Source organism: Leguminivora glycinivorella, chromosome 15 (assembly GCF_023078275.1).
Source record: "Leguminivora glycinivorella isolate SPB_JAAS2020 chromosome 15, LegGlyc_1.1, whole genome shotgun sequence".
NCBI classification, from domain to species: domain Eukaryota; kingdom Metazoa; phylum Arthropoda; class Insecta; order Lepidoptera; family Tortricidae; genus Leguminivora; species Leguminivora glycinivorella.
In genome coordinates this window covers 11413865-11428664 of record NC_062985.1, presented here as the reverse complement: position 1 = coordinate 11428664, position 14800 = coordinate 11413865, and the positions used below count along the sequence as shown (strand labels likewise).

General features: G+C 40.2%; 2 protein-coding genes across 2 annotated transcripts; one reads left to right on the top strand and one right to left on the bottom strand.

Moving 5' to 3' along the window:
• Positions 1-1201: 1201 nt before the first annotated feature.
• LOC125234028 (cuticle protein-like) lies at positions 1202-2090 on the bottom strand. Its single transcript, XM_048140207.1, has 2 exons — positions 2033-2090; positions 1202-1754 (listed from the first exon to the last, which is right to left on the bottom strand). The coding sequence occupies exons 1-2, from the start codon at positions 2042-2044 to the stop codon at positions 1263-1265; spliced, it is 504 nt and encodes a 167-aa protein (XP_047996164.1). The 5' UTR covers positions 2045-2090; the 3' UTR covers positions 1202-1262.
• A 6237-nt stretch (positions 2091-8327) lies between these two features.
• Positions 8328-9862, top strand: LOC125233924 (cuticle protein-like). The gene is made up of 2 exons (XM_048140094.1): positions 8328-8455; positions 8834-9862. The coding sequence occupies exons 1-2, from the start codon at positions 8444-8446 to the stop codon at positions 9806-9808; spliced, it is 987 nt and encodes a 328-aa protein (XP_047996051.1). The 5' UTR covers positions 8328-8443; the 3' UTR covers positions 9809-9862.
• Positions 9863-14800: the final 4938 nt, after the last annotated feature.

Here is a 14800-nt window from a genome sequence, read left to right as displayed (position 1 = left end):
GCTTCCTAATATGATATGATACTAGCGTTTGCCCGCGGCTTCGCTCGCGTTAGAAAGAGACAAAAAGTAGCCTATGTCACTCTCTATCCTTTCAACTATTTCCACTTAAAAAACCGGCCAAGTGCGAGTCGGGCTCGCGCACAAAGGGTTCCGTAGCAGCAAATATAATAACCTATCTCAAAAACTATAAGAGATACTTTGATCAAACCAAAAATCGTTGAAAGAGTTAATTAGCATGCATCACCTCTATTTTTTTTAGAATTTTATACCCCGTAGTTATAAAAATAGAGGGGGGGGGACATACTTTTTACGACTTTGAGAGCTGATATCTCAAAAACCGTTCACTTTAAGAAAAATGTTTTTAGAAAACTTTATATCATTTTAAAAGACCTTTCCATTGATACCCCACACGGGTATGTACATCGAAAAAAAATTTTCATCCCTCAGTTACATGTATGGGGGCCCCACCCCCAATTCTTTTTTTTTTTACTATTTAGTGTCATAATTTTGTAGCGGTTCATACAACACATATTCCCATCAAATTTCATCACTGTAGTACTTATAGTTTCCGAGTAAATCGGCTGTGACAGACGGACAGACGGACAGACGGACAGACGGACAGACGGACATGACGAAACTATAAGGGTTCCGTTTTTGCCATTTTGGCTACGGAACCCTAAAAATCACGACAATTCGTCGCTCCGTTTTGCCGTGAAGGACGGACAAACAAACAGACACACACACTTTCCCATTTATAATATTAGTATGGATCAATCCCACCCCCCGGAAAATATTTTGTTTAAACTGTACGCGTTGTTCAGACGAAAACATAAAACTCTCAATGTTCAAAATTTATCAGATCTCATGTAAAGCCAAACCTCTTATAACTCCACAAACTCTACGTGTTAGTCAAAATGTATGTCGCTCTTGCTCTTTGCATGGCGCGTCTTGGCCAGAACAAGCTAGAAGATTTTAGATATACTAAACTTACCTAACCAGATTTATCGAGCATCTATCTTCCTCATCTTTTTCAAAACTATATAATTTTGTCATTAATATGCAGCGGATCTATCTTCCTCATCTTTTTCAAAATTATTATGCAGCGGTATATTGACAAGTCTCGAGTCTCGCGCTAATTTGAAGTCTAATATACATAGGTATGTTGCTACTTAAATTCTAGGTGCAGTAAAAAAATGTGAAGTTATTTCAATAAATAATTTATTAGAAACTAGTCATAATAACAACGAGCCTCGAGCATCAGTCTAGTGGTGGTAGGAGACGGCGGGGGAGGAGAAGGTGACGTGAGCGGGGGCGGCGGCGTAGGCGACCTTGGCTACGGGGGCGGCGTAGGCGAACTTGGCTACAGGGGCGGCGTAGGCGAGCTTGGCGACGGGGGCAGCGTAGGCGATCTTGGCTACAGGGGCGGCATAGGCGAGCTTGGCGACGGGGGCGAGCACCTTGTGGGGCGCCTCGGTGGGGTGGCCCTCGTAGCGCACGACGGCGTTGAAGCCGTGCTCCTTGTCGGCGGTGTACTCCACGATGCGCTGCACGCCGTCGGGCTGCAGCAGCGAGTAGGAGCCGTGCACGGCGTCGCCGGCGCGCGCCTCCTGCTGCTGCTTGATGTCGCCGGTGTGGTGGTCCGCCACCGAGTACTGGAACTCGTAGTGTGCGGGCGCTTCCTCGTGCGCCACCTTCGCCAGCGGTACCACCGGGATGGCCGACGCGGCCACGGCCAGGGACAGGATAGCGACGAACTGGAAAACAATTAACTGTTATAGGTACTACTAACATTTAGGTTTAATCTCCCCAAATAACAGTAGGTATGCGGAGAAGTACGGTTGATTGCCTTAGATGATGCGGATACTTATTGACTTCTCACTCTGGAGAAAAGGGACAGGTAAGGTACATTTTACCAAGAAGCTTTTTTAACCAACTAATTGAATCAAACCTTTTCTTCGCAAATTAATAAACTGATGATGTTAAATGAAAATCTGTAATTAATTAATAATTAAATGATTAATAAACAGCTCACCTTAGCGGCCATTGTTGCTGATGTGATTGTCTGCAGTGGACTATGACATTTACTGACCCGCGACACTTTTTATACTTCGATAAGCGCCTACAGGCGTCCAGTGCCGGCCAGAGGGCTAATCCACGCTCCAAAATTAAAACGCACTAACGATGTTTACAAATCGTACAAGACACTGCCTTTTCGCTGTCAGCAGTATGGCTAATACACATATTGTGAGTTGAAGGTCACTCTGTGTCACTCGAGAAATGCATAACCAGATCAACTTGATTTGACATGGCGATAACAAGTGAACACGATGTATTCTTTAGCTTGCGTGCGCGCAGGTTTTTAATTTTTGGACGCCAGCGTAACGTGACCTCGAGGTCAATGGAAACTATAGAACATCGGAGATCACACGTATACTGGTTCTTGTACCATTGAAATGCCAGATAACTGTCTGCGACTTTGAACTACGTTTTTGCTTGACTGATTAGATTTGGGATAAGTTACAACATAAGGCCAACCAGTTCGGTATGCATTTGTATATCATAGGCAGGTAGCCCGTCCTATCTTTCTTGATAATTACTTAGTTTTTTTCTAGGTCTTCAGAGTCTCGAATGACTACTGAACGTTTTTTATATAGCTTTAAGATACAAGAGTCGTCCTAATCATTGACAAAATCTCCTATGTATACTAAACCAAGCCAACTTAACCTAACTACTTAGAAAAAATGATCCTGTAAGTAAGTATTTTTTAACATAGGTACCTACATAGTTACAATAAAACTTTACATTAAACATACATTAAATTAAATAAATGTAATCAAAAAAACCGGCCAAGAGCCCCGTAGGGTTGCCAACTTTTTTTTAGGGAAATATAGTATTTTAGAAAATTCCATCTAAAAAATATAGTACACCGAAATAAAATATAGTACGGTACACATAATCGATAACCAAGTCGTAGAGATCGTTCTTTCTGTCCACTGTAAGGGGCTCTATTCGGTTTTCATCGATTTTTGACAAGTTTTGTGTTGCATTGGTTAAGTATCGCCGAAAGTTGTATGGCCGAATACCACTTTCCAACTTACGTTTCGCGCAATTTTATTCCGCCGAATGTTCATTTCCCAACTTATTGTTTTATTTGCCAAGCTCACATTTACCAACTCAACATTTGGCCTTTTTTAAAAAAGCAAACTTTCATGTTGTCGAATGTTTTACTTAGCGTAATACATATATAACTAGTTGTTTATTGTATGTAATGTACCAAATGTTTTATCGAACACCAACAATATATATGGCGTATTTCGAAAAATATGCAATATTGAGTCTAAATTTATTGACAGGTATGCAATTTTTACTTACGTACCTATTAATATTCTTTTAGTTTCAATAGTTAGTTACCTACTTACTTTTTTTACAAGACCCATATTTAAAAAAATACCCATATTATAAGTACTTATATTTTTTATGAAATTTGACATTGTTTTAAAAACATTTTTACTTCAATGAAATCTAGACTTTTATAAAAATGCAAAAGCGATTTTAAGTTTAAACTAATTAAGTAGGTAGGAGGTAGGGCATAGCGAATGATATTCCGCTTTGTGTGGTAGGGCACAGCACAGCGGATATCGTCTCGCTCGAATCTAGAGCAGAGCCCAACTGGGGTAGTACCTCCGCCTTACAGAAGACCGCAGCCAAATAGCACTAGACCCTACTCATAGTGTTGTGTTCCTGCCGGTGAGTAAGGCTGCCAGAGCTCAACGAGGGTGCGGTGTGCTGATGACGGGAGGACTTACGGAACTAACTTGTTCCGTCTATTGTCCTTTGAGTCGTCGGCAACCCGAACCCTCCTTAGAACTTGTGCACTCCTTTTTGCTGCGTACTTAACACAGCAAAAGGGAATGTACAAGTGTCTAATAGGGTGGCAACGCGCATGTGACACTGTTTGAGTTGCAAGCGTCCATAGGTTACGGTGACCGCTTTCCATCAGGCGGACCGTACGCTTGTTTGCCACCGACGTAGTATAAAAAAAAAAAAAAAAAATTAAGGCAAAAATTTTGACCAAAGAACCAGTTTCGGTCCTAAAATAGTTCAACTTTGATGCTAAATATCACAGAATCAATGAGCTGTGAAGTAGGTACCTAATTATGGGATGCTAGTTTGTTTAAAGACGATTCTGTTAATATGATATGCTTTAGAAACTGTCGTAATATTCATAATACCAATGGATTCAAATCGAAGCTCATCGGAGTAGAGAATCCCCTTAAGAAATATCGTTATTTAATATATCATGTAAAAAATACAAATGTTTGCAAACAACGGTGTCTTTATACGTAACTGCAATATATGCAGGTCAGAACGAAGTAATGAAATGGACATTGAAGGTTAAATATGAATAAAAGCGCGAGCGGAGCGAGCGCGAAATTTTTTTCATTATCCTGGCGGTTTGACCCTAGTGTAAATTCGCCACTGACATGGACCCCAAAAATATAGTACTTTTGCGTACTATATATGCTTCATACAGAATATAGTACGCTGGGCCAAAATATAGTACAGTACTATATTATATAGTACGGTTGGCAACCCTAGTGTCGGGCCACGCTCAGTGTTGGGTTCCGTAGTTTTCCATATTTTTCTCAAAAACTACTGAACCTATTAAATTCAAAACAATTTTCCTAGAAAGTCTTTATAAAGTTCCACTTTTGTGATTTTTTTCATATTTTTTAAACATATGGTTCAAAAGTTAGAGGGGGGGGACGCACTTTTTTTCCTTTAGGAGCGATTATTTCCGAAAATATGAATATTATCAAAAAACGATCTTAGCAAACCCTTATTCATTTTTAAATACCTATCCAACAATATACCACACGTTGGGGTTGGAATAAAAAAAAATATCAGCCCCCACTTTACATGTAGGGGGGGTACCCTAATAAAACATTTTTTTCCATTTTTTATTTTTGCACTTTGTTGGCGTGATTGATATACATACTGGTACCAAATTTCAGCTTTCTAGTGCTTACGGTTACTGAGATTATCCGCGGACGGACGGACGGACAGACAGACATGGCGAAACTATAAGGATTCCTAGTTGACTACGGAACCCTAAAAATGGTACGTAAATATACCTACACGATGTAACTCGGGTTAAAGACATTTATTATTCTCAAAAAGTAACCAATCAATATTTCAAATGACATATTTTAATTTAATAAGTTTATCTTTAGCAATTTTATTTGCAAGAAGCAATTTATTAGTTTTATTACACTTAATGTTGCAATATCAAAAACCGATCTCATAAATACTGTAAACAATTACGAAAGTGTCTTCTATAATTTTTGTATTACATTACATACATCTAAAACATGTAAAACCGGTAACTTGTCAATGCCCAACTAAGTAGACCTCCGAGCTTTCTCGGGCGTAAGGAGGTTGCCATAGCAACGGACAATGACGGAGGTCTGGGTAAGCTGGTTCAATTATGGTCGTCATAAAAGCGGATAGGTGACCGTGGCCTTGGCCAACATGCCGTATAATATGTGTAACACGAAAAGCTCTCTACGCATTCCTATCGGTTGTATGAGCACGACATAACTTAATTAGACATCCATTTTAGATTGACCTCGAATTTTATAATGACTATATTTCATAGGAGGTCTTATCTTAAGTAGTTCATATGAGCCGAGTGTTTCTTGGTGAGCGTATGGAACGATCTTTGATCGATCGATGGCAGGTCAGCTTCGATATACGTATATGATAATTAGTGGTATTGTTTTGTTATACAGTTATTGTAGGTTTGGTGGTGACAGATAATTATCTTAGTAAGGCTATCTCGTGAGTCGCGTGAGTTTTTGGTATGAAGACATTTTAAATACATGCCTACCACAGAACATTTGAGCGAAGTTTTCCTCCCAGTTTGTATTGAAGTAGGTAAATCAAATGGCTATAAAACGTTTTAACTTTAATGTGGTATAAATATACCCATACCATAACGGATGCCAATAACGTCAATGTGATCAAGAATCTTGTTAATGTAAAATTTACCAACTCAAAACAATCAAGTTACCCAAGCGTACAGAATTATGTAAATTATAGTTTGGCAATTTAGAATTAGAGTAATGGTCTAAGCATATCGACTGCGATCTTGTTAGACGGGTTATCGTCGCATGTATGGATGTATGATTACATGTATTGATACCGATGTGCAACCGTGTACAAGTTTTTCTGCAGTGTAAGTGCCGTCGGAAAGTTTCCAAAATTGCGAAACAATGAAAACTTTAGAAAACTTGTTCAATAATTTAATGATATTATCCTAATTTCCTATGATTTTTATATACCCACCCCTAAGAGTAGGTACCTATTACAACATTTTTTATTTTATTTTACTCGTTGGACATAATGTAAGTTTACACTAAGTTATTACCTATAGGTAGTACCTACCTACATAATTTAATCTTAGTCTACTACGTGTGGGAAAAATAACTTTCCCTACCTACCGACGGCAAAATGGATTTGAATAATTGGGCACTGAAAAAAAAATTGTTCTAATAGCTACTGCGTACAGACAGTACCCATAGGTATGTTTTGCTTTTGACTCGTATTTGTATGTATACCTGATCGTGTGAAAAAGAAATATTGTGAGGAAATGAGTCTAATTATTAGGTACTAATCGAGGTAATTAAAGTCGCTCGATATCGTTAATGGAGAGTTTATAAAATTTTTATGTAAATGTGAGTACGATTATGTGGCTATTTAGCTACTTAAAAATTTAACCAAGGTCAACCACATTGCACACTCCGGGTAGTCAAATTTATAAAATTGAAACGGCCAATCACAGCGCGCTTAACACATTCCCCGCCCGCTCCTCGCACCCCAAACAGTGGTGACTCGTATCGCGAACCAAATATACAAGACTGCCACTCTATAGGAGGTTCTCTGTGTAAAAATCTAATTAATAGTTTTAATATGTTCATTGCTCAGAACACTTATATAGAAAAACTATGACTTATGGTTGCGAGTTATCTGTAAGTATCTAGAAAATAATTCATTTGTATTGTCATAGGTAGGTTTGATAGAACTGCGCTGCGTATGTGGTATCGATGTGCTAATGTAAGTGTAATATTTTATTACAGGATATACAGTACCTGGCAAACGTATCCTTGTAAGGGGTACCCTTTTAGTTACATCATCATGACATGATACAGATGTAGTGCGAAAAGGGTTTCCTTCGGAAACGTTCGTATTTGTCATGCTAGTTCAGTCAATGTCAGTACCTGGTCAGTACATCTTGTATTGACACTGACTGAAATAGCATGACACGTTCGTTAGTTTCCGTAACAATTCGAAGGCAAATCTTTTCGCAATGCGGCCAGCCTTCTGGGCACCTTACCCACTGGCGACGATTTGAGCCAAATTTTTTATTTGTAGTTAAGTAGTATAAGTTTTTATTTGTAAGATTTTTAGTATAAGTGTTTAGTTGTAAGTTTTTACTATGTTGTTGTTTTGATGATAATTAATGAATTGGTTTTGAATGAAGTATATTTTACTTATATAAAGTGTCCGTCTTTGTAAGTAATCTTCGTAGGTGCCTAAATTGGTGCCTAAATTGATATTAATAGAGTGATGTGAAAATAACAAATGTACTTAGGTACTTAACTAAGTATTGTTGACGACCGGACTGCCCTAGTGACGGTGTCCCTTGTGCCTGTAGGTCAAGCCGATGGTCCTGGTTTCGAATCCCGGCATTTGTATCATTTTCTACCCTCCTGTGCAATTAACATGGTTAGCGCATCGTAACATGTAGAATGTCTGTTAGTGTAGATTTTAAGGAATAATAAATTAAAAAAATATTTGTGTGATGCTGTGATGCTGACTGACACAGATATTTATTGACACAGACACACAAACTGACACAGATATTTATTGTGTTCCTGATTTATGGGTGACGTAGGTATTTATTTATCTGAGTAATTAGCCTCAACGCAAGTCTCCCTGAGCTTATATAGTGAATTTGTGTAAGAGTTGTTACAATAAAGTTAATAAATTATTATATATTAATTACCTATTTAGAGTTTATTGAATAGTTTAAATTTATACAAACACTTAACTTATCTCCAACACAATTATCAAATCTAAATCAAACTTATAAGCTCATTAAGCCTACAAAGCCACGAGGATAACCGGTTTCACTATATCATTCATTCATTATTGTTGGTGCATGTCTCATAGATTGTTATCGGAACATAATTATCAATAATGCAATACAGTACAGTTATCGATATAAAACAAGAGTTGTAACTTCCCATCAAAATTACATAATGTTTGGATTGGTCCGGTTTTTGACCCTAGACACAGGGCGTGTCATCGTATGCGCAACTGTCATGTATAAATGCTGCGCGCGCGCTCATCTCGTCACACTGACGAATAAACACTCGACATGGCTGTCAAAGTGAGTAAAGCATCATAATATCATCTCGTTAGTAAAAATATTGATTAAAATTAAATCCTTTAGTTACTTAATCAAATCCAGTTTTAGAACTAGTTCGAGCTCCTCTACTCAATAATTTTAGATTAGGTAGCTCTGAATCCTTAAATTCGCCTTCAGTGCTTTTATCATACTTTAAAGCTTTTAAACATAAATTAAGAACCTTTAATTTGCACCTTGGGCAACCCCCCTCACACATCAATTTAAGACGTTGATAAAGTTGTAAACGATGTTATTCTAGTTTAAGTAGATGACAAGTATGACAACTGTAGTGAATTCCAGAGCCAGATATTTTTGTAAGTACTACCTACCTATACCTACTAAACATGTTCTCCTCAACAGATCACAATCTTCTTCTGCATGATAGCAGCGGCGGCGGCCGGCGTCGTGGAGGTCGCCCCCGCGGCAGTCCAGGTCGCGCCCGCCACCAAGGTCATCTACGAGGAGCCCGAGGCCCCCGCCCAGTACGAGTACGAGTACTCAGTCCACGACCAGCTCTCCGGGGACTCTAAACAAGCCAAAGAGAACCGCAATGGAGATGCCGTCCACGGATTCTACTCCTTCGTTCAGCCCGATGGTGTACAACGCATAGTGGAGTACACCGCTGATAAGATCCACGGGTTCAACGCTGTGGTTCGATACGAGGGAGCACCCCAGAAGGTCGCGTATGCCGCTGCCCCCGCCCCGGTAGCGTACGCTCAGCCGGTTGCCAAAGTTGCGTACGCCCCTGCGCCAGAACCAGTGGCTTATGCCCAACCTGTAACCAAAGTAGCCTACGCTCCATCACCGGCTCAAGTGGCTTATGCCCAACCTGTAACCAAAGTAGCCTACGCTCCCGCACCGGCTCAAGTGGCTTATGCCCATCAACCTGTAACCAAAGTGGCCTACGCTCCAGCACCGGCTCAAGTGGCTTATGCCCAACCTGTAACCAAAGTAGCCTACGCTCCAGCACCGGCTCAAGTGACTTATGCTCAACCTGTTGCCAAAGTAGCGTATGCCCCGGCGCCGGCTTCAGTAGCTTACGCCCAACCTGTCGCTAAGGTAGCCTACGCCCCGGCCCCAGCTCCCGCTGTAACCTACGCGCAGTACTCCCAACCGGCTCCCGTAGCCTATGCTCAACACGTGGCCTACGCTCAGCCTGTCGCCAAGGTCGCCTACGCACAGCCCGTCGCCAAAGTCGCGTACGCACCTGCTCCCGTGGCGTACGCCCAGGCCCCGGCCGCTCACCACCTGTCCTACGCGCCGGCCCCTCACGCTTACCCCGCCCACGTCGGCCATGTCACCTACTCATCGCCAGCTGTCTCATACCAGCATTAAGTAATTGTTAAGTTAGTATTTATTTTAATACATCACTACACCCAATTGATTGAATTTTCGCCTTTTATTTTCCCCCGAGCGGTCAGAAGAATTGCACAAGGAGGCGTCAAAGCGTATCCGATATCAAAACGCTCTAAACGAAGTTAGTAGCAAGCGTGCGGGTAGTGTCGGGGAATCAATTGAATTATGTAGCATTATGAGGCGAGAAGCTCCGGTTACGCGGCACGTAGGGCGCGCGGAGCCGCCGCTGGGCCACTCTGACGCATTGCTCTTGACACCTATTCATTGGGCTAGTTTAGTGGGCCGCTTGAGAATATGCTCCTGGAGCCCCTTTGCCACCCGGCGGCAGGAAGCCCGCGGGGGGCAGGGTGTGTCCCCTTGGCGGGTCTCGGACAAACTGCCGTTTGAACGTGTCGACGCGCAAATTTTGATTGCAGGCAAATATAAATTGACAGCGACTGATGGCGAAAGTGGTTGTTAGGACGCGGAGGGCTTGTTCGACGTGTGATGTGAATATTTTATTTGTGAAGTCCCGGAGCGCTGACGCAAGGGGTCGCGATAATATTTGGTTTATGAAAGGGCTGCATTGTGTTTTAAACTAAGTAGGATGTCTTTATTAGGGTTGCATTTGATGTATTAAAAATACAGTTTAGACGACAAACAAAGTTGTTGATTTTATTTACACTGTTGTAAATATTTTTCCAAAAATAATTCTTAGGTATAAATTGAATCAACTAATACGCATTCTGGTCAGAATCTATTTGAAATATTTCTGCATATTCAGTAGTTTTTTTTAATGGTTTTGGCTAAATGTTGTCTACTCTCCTTTTGTCAGAAAATTATGTCATTTACGCCTATTGTTCTGGCCCAAAAGGTTCTTGAAATACAGGGTAAGATCTGAGACGTCATCATAAATCACTTTCTCAATGCCTGTCAGATGGAGTGGTAGACAGTATTCTGGAGGTCTACTGCCTGGATGACACCCTCCTAGTAGTTTTAGTACATCTACTATACCTATATATTTAAATAAACACCGAACTAAATGAAAACACGAAAACCCGAAATACAATAAATATTTACCAACATCATGTCACAGAGCCGTGATTACAAATTCACTGACGGAGTTAATACCGAGCGCGCATTAATAATCAGCATCGGCAAATGTTTGGTGCAGTTTTTACCACAAAGGGTTGCTGTCGCGATAATCCGCCATTATCGGATGATGAACTATTACTCCGCTCTCCCCTTTCGTGGGCACTTGGGACCTTGTCACAGTCAATGGGTGTTTACTTACTGAATTATTAGTGTAAGTCTCTATTACTTACGTACATTGGGACGAATGCTTTGTTAGTGTGGTCACGTTAATTCCCACTTCCAGATTTTATGTGTGTATGTGTACATATTATACTTGTAACATGTGCATTATCTAAATGTAGGTAAGTGACATAAACTACAATACGTTTCAACAAGTTCAAGCTTATTGCATTCAAATAATAAAGGCCTCATAGTTCCAAAATAGTGTTGCTCTGCCGAACGATTATCACGCTGTCTGTCGAAGTTAACACATATTTTCCATAAAAAAAAATATTTCAAAAAATTCGAAAAGCTTAATAACCAAATAGCTTTTTAGTAACATCCCATCCCATACTAAATCGAAAACGGGAACATTCGGTTCAAAGACTTTAAAGCGACAAAGTTCTATCGAGATAATAACACAGATAATTAAGTATGGAGTTACTTGATTATTACGTTGTTTATGAATATTATGATAAAGGGTTGATGTTTATGAAAAATATTTTCCTTTGTCCATCGTAAGCTGCATAATTATATGGTGAAACATGTTACAAACATCTGTTTGTTACGGTTATCGTAGGTACTTATACATATTATTTACGTAAGATGAAGCATAATAGTACCTACATTACGATACAAGTGCGTAAAAAAGGAAATTCGAAACGAGTTACGAATTTCCTTTTCGCACGTGTATCGTACGACGTTTTTCAGTACAGATGAGCCTCCGAAGTTTCGACCTGGCATATAATGGACCACTCCTCGCACTAGTGCGTAAAAAAAACACCATCTGTACTGAAAATAAGTGATTACGTAGGTATAATGGATCACATTCCCTCTAAGGGTCGATTGCACCAAATTGTCCGTTACCAAATTTAGCGTTCGTTATTTTTTTTGCATAGAATTTCCATATACCTACATACTTCTGCTGCGTGACTGATGCAACTGGCCCTAAATGTAACTATGTACTTACAGTCAACCAATTTGAATCCTAGGCCACTCTGGAACCCTCTCTCATTTAAGTCGTGTTCTATTTGCCATAAGAAGTCACATTGACGTTTAATGTGCAAAGGTTCTACAGTGGCCTATGATTCAAATTGGTTGACTGTACATTGGTTATTTAGTACCCTTTGGTAGCCAAAATTTCGTATCTGGCTACAAATTGGGAATCAAGATTCCCGTTTTGTAGTCGGTTACGTATTGGGCCAGCGTGGTACCGTTTGGTAACTATGTTTTGTAACTAGCTACAGAATATAGCTATAGAATTGTAACTAGCTAAGAACGGGAATACAAAATTCTCTGTTTGTAGCTGGCTACGTATTGCGCCCGAGTTACTGATCGGCGTTTCTACCAAATCGAAGCTAGGATGGTGTACATACGGACAGACGGACAGAGCGAAACTATAGTCAGTCTAGTTGACTACGGAACCCTAAAAAAATATTCAATTTCAGCAATATTCGAATAAATCATGTATTCATGATGGCAAAAAATCCCATTTTGTAACCAGTTACAATACGGGATATTTTTTCCCGTTTGGAAGCTGGTTACCAACCATGACTATACGAATCGGTAATGATTTAGTTACAGTTACAACACGGGATTCTTTTTCCCGTTTCGAAGCCAGTTACCAAACGCGGTTATAAATCGGTAATGAGAAAATCCCAATTTGAAGCCAGTTACGAATTGGGATTTTTTTCCCGTTTCGAAGCTGGTTACCAGTTTTTAGTTACGAAACGGTACTAAAGAGTATTACAGAATCTAAATGTTTAGGAAAATTATTATTCGGGCAATAATAGCACGTATACATATTTATAGAGCTTCCTGTTTAAGAATATATTGGACTTGGCGTTGTTCTGTTTACCATTTTAGGCGCTCCGATGTCAATCATGGTGACTGTAGGTACGTATTCTTTGTAAATCCTAAATTCTTCTTTAATTCGCCAATCTTTTTTTACGCCATCATCCATTTTTGGAATCAGAAGACAAGCGCGGTCATTAAACGCTCTTTATGCCAAAAGAACCGTTTAATTTGTGTACAAAGCCCTACCACTGCAAGCATTGTAAAGCCTAACGAGAACGACCAGTAAATGTTGCTAATCGACGTGCGCCACGCGCCTCGACACGCGTCTCTATTCAACATTCGATGGTCTTCACGAAGCATTGTTCTGTAGATAGATACAATCGTCAATAATGTAAACTGACAATTCTTAAAGATTATGCATGTTAATCTACAGGTTGTATGTTGCTGAGAGACTTCGACATTATTTCAAAGGCCCATTTCTAATTGTCATAGGTAAGATACTACGATAACCGACGACGCCGCTTCTGGTAAGAGCTAATAGGTCAAAAATGTTTTTACCAAGGGATATGGTAGGTATACTAAGTATCTATAATGACGAATAGATGAAGCCCCCCGTAACGGGGCTCCTATTTCGGACCCACTAAAATCTTTAAATATTTCAGTATTGAAAGCACCCAAACAAACATATCGTCACTACTTTTAACTTCGCCTGTCAATGAAAAGAAAATTGTAGTATGTATGTATGGAATGCATATAGACTTACTGCGTTGTAACTTTAAGGAGCAGCGTGAGATACGAGATTTTTTCAAAGTAGTGACGATATTATCCTGACAAATTCCATCAAAACATTATACAGGAACTTTACTTTCTGCCGGATCTTAGATACGTACGCTGACAACATACAAATATGCAAGTTACCTACATAATATAGTAATACGTTTGAAATATGTCAAATTGTTATAATACGATTGCCAGTAGGGAAAAATGCGATTATTTAACATTTACAACCATTACAAGCGATCTCAATGTCAATGCAATTATTTCATACTCGACACATCAGTCAAGTAAAGGAAAGCCTAACAATGTCCATTCAGCGATAGTTGCTAATCGCTAGCGACACGCGACTGCCACGCGACCATTTCACATGCGGTCTTCGCGGGGGTGTTGTGAACCAGGGCCTACCGCGAATTCATACCAAAGTTCGCGAATTGGTGGCACCTCTGGTGATGGATAAAGATGAATTTCAATTGTCGTACTTCGCGGTAGGCCTTGAGATGGCCTTTAGATGACTGCCTGTAGCGGCCATATTTTAAGTGATTTGATTGTGTGCAATATTATTGATGGTTACCTATGTATAGGTAACCTACCTTACTTTTAGTAACATGCAGCGTAACTAACGAAACTTCACAAGGAAATATATCAATTATCTTCACCAATCATCAATAGAATGCCCATACCCCGCAAACGGAGTTGTGGCCTGTACTGATGTTCTGATTTGACCGAACATCCAATCACAGTGTCTGTATCATGTACATAGCCAAGTATTAGGTACATATATAGCCAAGTGGCTCCAAAGCATCAGTGTCAACCGCACCTTCAGATAATAGCACATTCAAGACAGTGACCGCAGTAATCCACAGATAATATCAACATGGATTATAATGGGACACATCGAGCGATACGCCAATTAGGCGGAGGAAGCGCGCGCGTGCGCGCTGGCTAATTGCTTCCGGCCCCGGCCCCGTTGCCTCCCCGGGATGGGCTCTGAGAGGACGCAGCCCGATTCGTCACATTCTGAATACCTATTTTGCAACTAGATGACAAGTCGTACCTCATAACCGCGAAATAGTTCGTTTGTCTATTGAGCCAGCGCTTGAAACGAATATTAAATTGAAATGTCAA